Genomic DNA, 9,286 nt, shown 5'->3' on the forward strand with positions numbered 1-9,286 from the left:
CATCCATCCATCCATCATCCATCCATCCATCCATCCATCCATCCATCATCCATCCATCCATCATCCATCCATCCATCCATCCATCATCCATCCATCCATCCATCCATCCATCCATCCATCCATCCATCCAACAATCTGCCTCTCTATCTATCAACCCATCCATCCATTCATCTGCCCATCCATCCATCAACTTATCTATCCATCTATTCACCCTCCATCCATCCACCCAACTATCCATTTATCTATTGAACCATCCATCTGTCCATCTATCTGTCCATTCACCCACCATTCATCCATCCCTCCATCCAACTATCCATCTATCCACTGAACCATCCGTCTGTGTATCCAATTCTCCATCTGTCTATCCATCCATTCATCGATCCATCCATTATCTATCTATCTATCTATCTATCTATCTATCTATCTATCTATCTATCTATCTATCTATCTATCTTTAACTATCCTCTATAACTTACATAAACAAAAGCTCTTTCAGGTCTTCAATAATCTTTAAAAGGGTCTCAGGGTCCTGAGACCACTTGTTAGAGAATCATTATCCTATCATGTAGGTTTTTTTCAACTTTAGTAATTTCAACCTTAACCAGCATTTTCTTTCCCCGCTGCATTCTCTGCCCCACGGGCCACATCTTCTCACTTTTCCAGGTTCATCTGATACACTGTCTCCTTCACTGACCATTGGAGTAACCACTCCTAGTCTGCTGCTGGGTCACAAAGACACCCCAATATTCCCCTGCTGACCTGCCTCTATTGCCTGTGCTGGTTTCCATGATTCTGCTCCTGGAAGCTGAAAGGTCCCCAAAGAGTCCTATTTTCTATTCCAGAAGCAGAAAAGAGGCGCCAAGTGGGATCACTCCTCACCTGAATGAGTGAGTCACGGGAGCCTGTGACGATCAGATTGTTCTTGGGACCAAAGACAGCAGTGTCCACTGAGTCCTCGTGCTCCAGATCTGTGGCCATGAAGTGGTGGAAGCCCTGTGAGTCAGCCAGGAATATCCGCACGGATCTGCCGAAGCCTGAAATGACAGGGCCAGGGCACCTCAGTCTATGCATGTGAGAGGCGTTCCATGAACCCGGATGTTCCTGAGTGGGCATGGCTATCATGGGGGACCAGGGAGACATAATCCCTGGTGTGGATAGAGTGTTGCCCCCCAACGCACGAGTTGGATTCCTACACCTGGATGTGGCCTGGTCTGCAGGGAGTTGCAATGCTAACCCAGAGGCAGCACTTTGCTGGTGTTTTGAATCCGCCAGTAGCTTTGCAGAGGTAAAACGGTCAAGTTCCTCTCACTTGAAAACTCTTTGAAAACCCGCTGGAGGATCAGCTACAAGTCAGTTCCAACCTGGCAGCAATCTGTGGCGAAATCCCACTTAACAGAATTCTCATTGTAGTGCTATTGAGGCCACGATCAATGTCAAATCTGTCTTAAACTAATCCTTGTAAAGATAGAAAAATGAGCAGATTAGGCACAGATAAGATAGGTGTCCTTGGAATCATGGGACAGATCCTGAAAAGTGACAAGGACCATCCCACCCTGACACCCCAGACTTCCAGCTTCCTGAACTATGTACAAACAAATTTGTGTTCTTTCAAGCTACGCACTGTGGCATTTTGGTACTAGAAGGTGACAGCTGTGCCTGTTCTCAGAGAGGCTGCAGTGTGGGAGTGTGTGTATCTGTGTGTGCATGTGTTGGGGCTGAAAGGACAGATGACAATCGATAATCTTGGAAAGTTGTTTGGCTACTTATTATGATTACAAGGCTGTAAGTTTCTGAAAGGCAGAACCTCGCCATTTGTGCTCAGTATTGCATCTCAGAGGGCGCCCTGGTGGCTTAGTAGTAAGGAGTTGTGCTGTCAACTCAAAGGCATGCAGTGTGAATCCACCAGCTGCTCCAAAGGAGAATGATTGACAATCTCCTCCTGTGCAATTTTCCATTTCTGAAAACCCACTGGAAAGTCAACTGTGAGTCAGTTCTGAGTCGATGGCACATAACAACAACAGCATCACATCTCAGCACCCAGTACAAGGCTGAGCACACTCAGAACTCAGCCCACTGCCTTGTGCTACACAGAACCACCGCATCAGGTTTTCTTGGTGGAAGTCTTTATGGAAGCAGCCCTGGTGGGCCAATGGTTAAAAGCACTCACAGATTACAAAAAGGTTGGCAGTTCAAACCCACCAGTGGCTCTGCAGAAGGAAGATGTGGCTGTCTGCTTCTATAAAAGATGTACAGTTCTACTCTGTCCTGCAGGGTGGCCCTGAGTCAGAAGCTACGTGATGGAAATGGGGTTTTTGGGCTTTAGTTTTTATAGAAGCAGATCATCAGGTCATTGATGGCTACACTGATAGGTCCAAACTGCCAGCCTTCAGTGAGTGTTCAAATACAAGCTGTATGTGCCACCTAGAGACCTTTTTATGGGCACATGGGCACATTCATCTATTTTAACAAGTGCAGGGCTGAGTCTTGTTGTAATGGACACCTTAAGGCTTTCAATCCCCAAAGGATTTACTTACTACCCAGCCTGCCAAACAGTTTGCAAACTGGTGGCCTGGGATCCCTCCCTTTCCCCAAACCCCTCCTCACTTCTGATCAAATACAGATTTGTTCCCTCAGTGAGTAGACCCCCATGAGGTCCCTCCAGTGAGAGCCCCCTCCTCCCCAATGTGAGCCAGACACTACCTGCAGCGAGAAGGGACTCATCCTCAGAGATCACCAGGAATCCCACAGCTTCTGGAAGTTTCTCAAGCAGGCTGTCTCCTTCAGGGGAAACCTGTGCACATTCATGGATGTCTGTTATTGAACAACGTGTCCTCCTCCCCTATCCCTGAATGATGGAATCCCAGTCCCTATCCCTGTGGATATATCCTATTTGTGAATTGGGCTTTCTCTGATATGCTAATTAGACTCTGTAATTCTATGTCATGTTATTGTTGTTGTGTCCCTTGAAGTCAGTTCAATTCAGAACTGATCCCATAGCGGGGTTTCAGAGGCAATAAAATCTCACAAGAAATGGCTCATTTTTCTTCTGCAGAGTGACTGGTGGTTTCGAAGTCTGTACCTTTACATTGGTAGTGCAATTCCTTACCACTAAGCCACCAGAACTCCCTGTTACCCTACCCTTACTATATAATTAGGGAGTGTTAGTGGAACTCTGGAAGGTCAGAGAAGAAAAGAAGATCCTCAACACGATGAATTGATACAGTGACTGTAACAATGGGCTTGAGTGTGTCTCAGATTGTAGGGGTGGCATAAGATAGGGCAAAAGTTAGATCTGTTGTTCATAGAATTGCTGTGAGTCATAGAGAGAGCTCTGTTGTCCTAGTGGATCAAATGTTATGCTACCAAGCCAAAGGTGGGTGATTTTAATCTGTGGCCGGTGAGCCTGGTGTTAATTATTTTTGGTCAAACATTCTTCTAAGTGGTATAGCACTGGTCAGTCCACTTGCTGTACAGAGGTAACTCGGGGTTGCTGTTATGCTAAACACTGTGACACTTATGTGTCAAATGTGATAATGATTACACGTGGTAGACAGTGTTTGGTGGAGTTTCCTGATTAAAACAAGCTTGGATGCAGGCGTGGCATCCACTTCTGAAATAGCTTGCCTCTGGAAACTCTATGAACGTGGAGAAACAATGAAAGTTATACAAGTATTCAGCTCTTTTATCCATAGGGTCGCTATGAGTCGTCTACAACTGGAACAGCACTTAACAACAACAACATAAAGAGAGCTCTGTTAGCCTAGTGGACAGAAAGTGATGCTTCCAAGCCAAAGGTGGGAGATTTTAATCTGCAGCCCTCAGGCCTAGTTTTAATTATTTTTGGTCAAACATTCTTCTAAGTGGTATAGCACTGGTCTGTCATTTGGCTGTATAGAGGTAACTTGTGGTTGCTGTGATGCTAAACACTGTGACACTGATGTGCCAAATGTGATAATCATTACCCATGGTTGACAATGTTTGGTGGAGCTTCCCAATTAAAACAAGCTTGGAAGCAGGAGTGGCATCCACATTCAAAACAGCTTATCTCCAGGAACTCTATGAACTTAGAGAAATGATGACAGTTAAACAAGTGTTCAGGTCTTTCATTCATAGGGTCGCTATGAGTCGTCTACAACTCAACAGCACCTAACAACAAAAAACAACAGTGGAACTCTAGTGGAAGAAGAATGGGCAACCTCCAGTGCGATGAACTGCCTCTGAAAACCCACCAGAGGGTCAGCTATGGTTTGGTTCCAACTTGATGGTACACAACAAAGGGCTTAGTGGTAAGGAGTTGTGCTGCCAACCCAAAGGCATTGGTTCAAATTCATCAGCTGCCCTGAGGGAGAAAGAGGAGCACTCCCTTCCTGTGTCATTTACTGCCTCTGAAAACCCACTGGAGGGTCAGCTATGACTCAGTCTGACCTGGCAGTATGGAGCCACTACACACTGTATTTAAGGATTTAAATATTTTTACTTAATTTTTAAGTGTAATTATGCAATTTTTTTCAGATAAGCAAATGAAAATACAAATAGCTCAGTCTAGTTATAACTGATTTTTAATTCTGTGAGTTAAGCATAGTTGTTCTAGTTTCACTTGTGTCTCCAGATTTCACATTTTCCCTTCATTCCTATAACTTTATGTCTGAATATACTACTATACTATATATATTTGCAGTAGTCTTTATATACTACTTTGTTTTTCGGGAAAATTTTAAAGTGCAATTGTTTAATGTACAAGGCATAACATTTGTTACAAAATTTTACATGCTGAAAGAAATTTTTTTCCATATGTGTGAATTTAGAAGATATTATTTTTAACATTAGAACAAACTTCCACAGCTAATAAAAAAGCAATAAATCATTAGTACAGGGCATGCAAGTAAAAAGTATGTTAATCTGTTAGAGGTAGCTATGAGAAAGATTAACAGGAGGGTTTCATTTTCCCTGCTCCTATTTTCTTAAGCATTTCATACTCACACCCCATTTATAGCACAAAAAGCAACTGAAAATGTATTGTTGAAGTGCATGGCCTAGTGGCAAGAAGCGGCACTGCAACCCTGAAGGCACATGGTTTGAGGCCACCAGCTTCTCCATGGCAGGATGGGCAATCTCCTCCCATGCGGTTAAGTGCCTCTGAAAACCCACCAGAGAGTCAGCTATGGGTCAGTTCTGACTAGATGGTACACAACAACAAGCTAAGATTTGATCATTAAAAGAAGGGAAAAAATATGGTAACGATAAATCAGAGTGAACTCAATGACACCAAACAACACACTATATTCACTATCCAATAAATGACGTCAATGCCATGATTCAAAATATCAATTCTTGTTTGGTCTTCCTTATTCATGTCCAGCTTTCTGTCAGCAGGGAGCACCTTGCCTAGGGTCTTCCTAGCTGTGGCTGCCCTTTATGCTCAATAAAATCTCTCTTGCTTTTAATTTCAAGACAGCTCTTATGTGTTTTCGCTTCCCAACACGCTTGGTGTCAGAGTAATGATTTAGAGCCCGATGACAGTTTGAGTGTATAATAAGGGAAGTTCATCTCCGTTCCCAGGGCTCATCACCAGAGCAGATACCGAATTTTCAGCTCATGCTTCATGCCAGACCTCTCTGTGTCACTCTACTCCCTTGCCAAACCCATCCCCTCCCAAGGTGAGTTCCTAGAAGGTGAGGTGGGGTCCAGTATGTTTATAGTCCCTCCAGGGTTTAGAATTGTTACTAGTTTCCAGGAGACACCACTAGATGTTTCCTGAACTGGTAAGAAGCTGCGCTGCAATCCCAAAGGCACACAGTTCGAATCCACTAGCTGCTCCACAGAAGGATGTGCAATCTCCTCCCATTTGATTTACTGCCTCTGAAAAACCTGCTGGGAGAGTCAGCTGTGGGTCAGTTGGGACTTGATGGTACATAGCAACAAATAAGAAAACATCCCAGGGTAGTTCAAATAGTTTACTTGACTGGTAACTCAGAGGTTGTTAATTAAAACTCACCCCGAAGCACTTTAAGAAGGAAGCCCTGCCAATTTGGTTCTATAAAGATCACAGACCAACTGCAATCCCAGAGGTGTGCTGTTCAAATCCACCAGATGCTCTGCTGGAGGAGAAGGGATAATCTCTTCCTATACCGGTCAGATCTGATTTGATGGTACACACACACACACACTCACTTTAAAAAAGAAAAAAAAATCAGAGACCAGAAAAATCTTATTGGGTGCAGTTCCACTCTGTACCACATGGGGTCGCCACAAGTCAGCATCCACTCAATGACATAAGACAAGACAGAATTAAGAAGGCGACAGTTATAGGTAAAAGTTTAGATAAAGATGTAAATGAGTTGCTTCCTCCCACTTATTAGGACATCTGAGCCCCTGGTGGTGGTGTAAGTGCCATAGAATTGACTACGACTCACAGTAACCCTATGGAGGTTTTTTGGGGGGGGGTTACATTTTTCCCCTTTTACTGTCAAATAGGATCTGATTGGCACAGGAGGAGATTGCCCTTCCTTCTCTAGTGGAGCTTCTGGTGTTTTCGATCCATGAACCTATGTGATTGCAGTGCAGCTTCTTGCCACTAGGACACCACAACTCCCCACAATGACCCTATGAACAATGGATCCGAACCTTGTCCTGTCCTGGGCCATCTTCATCATCTCTGAAGAGCCCATTGTTACAGTCATTGTCCTGGGCTGAGTAAATGTAAATGTCATCATACTCAATAAATTTGCTTACCAGAGAGACAGAGCCATTGCTGAATCCAGCGACCAACTTTCCTTGTTTCTGGACCGCGACCCCACAGGTGGGTGTTTCCTCTTTGACGCTGGACAGATGATGCTTCCCCTGCACTTTTCCAGTGGCTGAGCTCCAGAGACTGACCACACCACTGGTGGAAACTGTCAGGATTCGGGCCTGGGAGGCAAACACGGCCGCACATGCCCAGGTGTCAGCAGGGTCACCCAGAATGCGGAACACGGGTTCTGATGTTTCCAGGTTCCATGCATTAATCTATCCAAGCAATGAAAATTAAAGCAGAGATCATTGGGAAGCTGCTCTGGGTGGAATAGTGCTCCCTCTACAAAATATATGTCAGAATCCTATCCTTGACACTCGTGAATGAAATATAATATAGTGACTTTCATCAGATAATCTAATGGAATCACTTTCCATTACGGCTGTCAAGTTGTTGTCAAGTCTATTCCAACTCATGACATTTTCAAGGCTATGACCTTTTGGAAGAAGATTGACAAGTTTATCTTCCAGGGCATCTCTGGGTGGGTTCAAATGGCACACTTTTTTTTTTTACTATAATTAACCATTTGTTCCATCTAGGTAAGGTACTCACTGTCCAAATGTAACGTAAAGTAACATAATGTAATGTAATGTAACGTAATGATCATACATAATGTAATTGGATGTAATGTTGAAATCATACCCGTGACTTTGTCAAGGTGGATCCCAAACCTAATCACTTCTGAGTCTTAGAACCCACTGCAGCCATATGGTTCTGACTCCTAGTGACTATTGGGTTTCTGAGGCTGTAAATCTTTACGGGGGAGACAGCCAATCTTTATCCCCAGGAGTGACTGATAGATTCAAACAGTCAACTTTTCAGTTTGAAATCTGATACATTATGCAGTACACGAATAGGTTCTAAGTTATATAAAGAACAGCATAAACAGGAATAGTAAATACATATAGGAGAAGACAAGTGCCATGTGAAGATTGTCTATAAGTAAAAGAACCAAGGAATGGCTGGGACTACTGACTTGGAAGAATTGATGATGTGGTGAGTTACTGATTTGAGGTTTTAGTTTTATAATTGTAAGACAATAAATTTCTGTCTTTTAAAGCCACCACTTAAGTACTATAGTAGCACTAGGCAACTCAGAGAAAGACCTAGACTGTAACTTCAAATAAGCAAATACAAGATTCTTCCCCTGCCCCTCTTTAGTCCTCTGCACTATATTGTTGGCACTCTAGTTTAAAAAAAATGTGGGATCTTGGATTGTACTATAGAATAGAAAAAAAGACATTCATGGAAAAACTAAATTTATGAATTAATTAAATCAAATATTACTAATATTAAAGACTGACAATTCTTTTTATATAGTCAGGGACTTACTTTTCCCCAAATTCTTGAGGAGTAATGATGTCAATTTGGGAACTAAGGTGTGCCTGATTCAGGCCATGATCTTTTTAGTCACTTGATATGTATCCGAGATCTGGGCAATGGATAAGGATGCCATACCATCTTTTAATATCGTGACTCAAGGCTTAAATATGTTTTTTAGTTCTCTCAGTTTGAGAAATGCAGAACAAACAAATATGTCTTGGAGAAAGTGCAGACAGAGTGTTCCTTGGAGGCAAAGATGATAAAACTTTATCTCATATGCTCTGGGCATGTTGCTAGGAGAAGCTATTTGGAGAGGGACATGATGTTCAGAAAGGAGGAGAGTCAGTGAAGGAAAGGAAGACCAGGTGGATTGATACAGTACTGCCACAAAGAGCTCTAATGTGTCAAGCAGTGTGAGGACGGCCCAGGATAGGACAGGGTTCAGATCTACTGTTCATAGGGTCGCTATGGATCATACATGACTTGATGCCACCTAAAAACAACAACAAAAACACAATTCTTAATAAACTGTGGATCAGAGGAGAAATTAAAAAGGACATTTCAAATTATTTTAAGCTAAATGTAAGTGAAAATAAATAAGTATAGCAAAATTTATGGACGACAAATAACACAGTACTTAGAAGGAAATTCACAGCACCAAAATGATTCTAAAAAGGAGTGGTCTCAAATATTAGGCTAGGAAGAAACTATCAATGTCTAATCTAATTAGGAAGGTTGAAACCTCTCAAGCAGTTGTGTACCTCTATTTATACACTCTAAGATGCAAGAGTACTTCCTTATAGACATTGTAGACATAAACTAACCATCTTTCAATGCTATGGACACAACTTGACTTTACAAACAGGACAAAATGTTTGTTACCTTTGAGCCTGATGTTGAGTATACAACTCTGTTTGCTTCATCCACATAAAGGTCCCAGAACTGAGGTTCATTGGGATCTTTGGAGCCTCCATCCCAAATGATGAATTTCTCCTGGCCAGAGAGTAAGTTCCACAAGCGTAGCGTGTGGTCCTTGGAGGCCGAGATGGCAAAGGTCCCTTTGGCAAATACTTTCACACACCTCACTTCTCCTACAATAGGTCAGGTACGGGAGATTATATTAGCTGGGGGTTTTAACCCTTTTCTTTTTAATTTTTAAAAAGTTATTGTAAT

At 42.6% G+C, this 9,286-nt stretch overlaps 1 protein-coding gene across 1 annotated transcript in view; it reads right to left on the reverse strand.

Annotated features, from left to right (window-relative positions):
- The window catches only part of NWD1 (NACHT and WD repeat domain containing 1), a 94,364-nt gene that overhangs the window by 13,437 nt on the left and 71,641 nt on the right, over positions 1 to 9,286 (reverse strand). Inside the window, 4 exon segments of the mRNA XM_006898323.1 lie at positions 880 to 1,034; positions 2,701 to 2,791; positions 6,733 to 7,005; positions 8,996 to 9,204. Of these exon segments, the coding sequence (XP_006898385.1) occupies positions 880 to 1,034; positions 2,701 to 2,791; positions 6,733 to 7,005; positions 8,996 to 9,204 (728 nt within the window).

This window comes from Elephantulus edwardii, unplaced genomic scaffold, assembly GCF_000299155.1.
Source record: "Elephantulus edwardii isolate Elephantulus edwardi_28Jun2011 unplaced genomic scaffold, EleEdw1.0 scaffold00226, whole genome shotgun sequence".
NCBI lineage: Eukaryota > Metazoa > Chordata > Mammalia > Macroscelidea > Macroscelididae > Elephantulus > Elephantulus edwardii.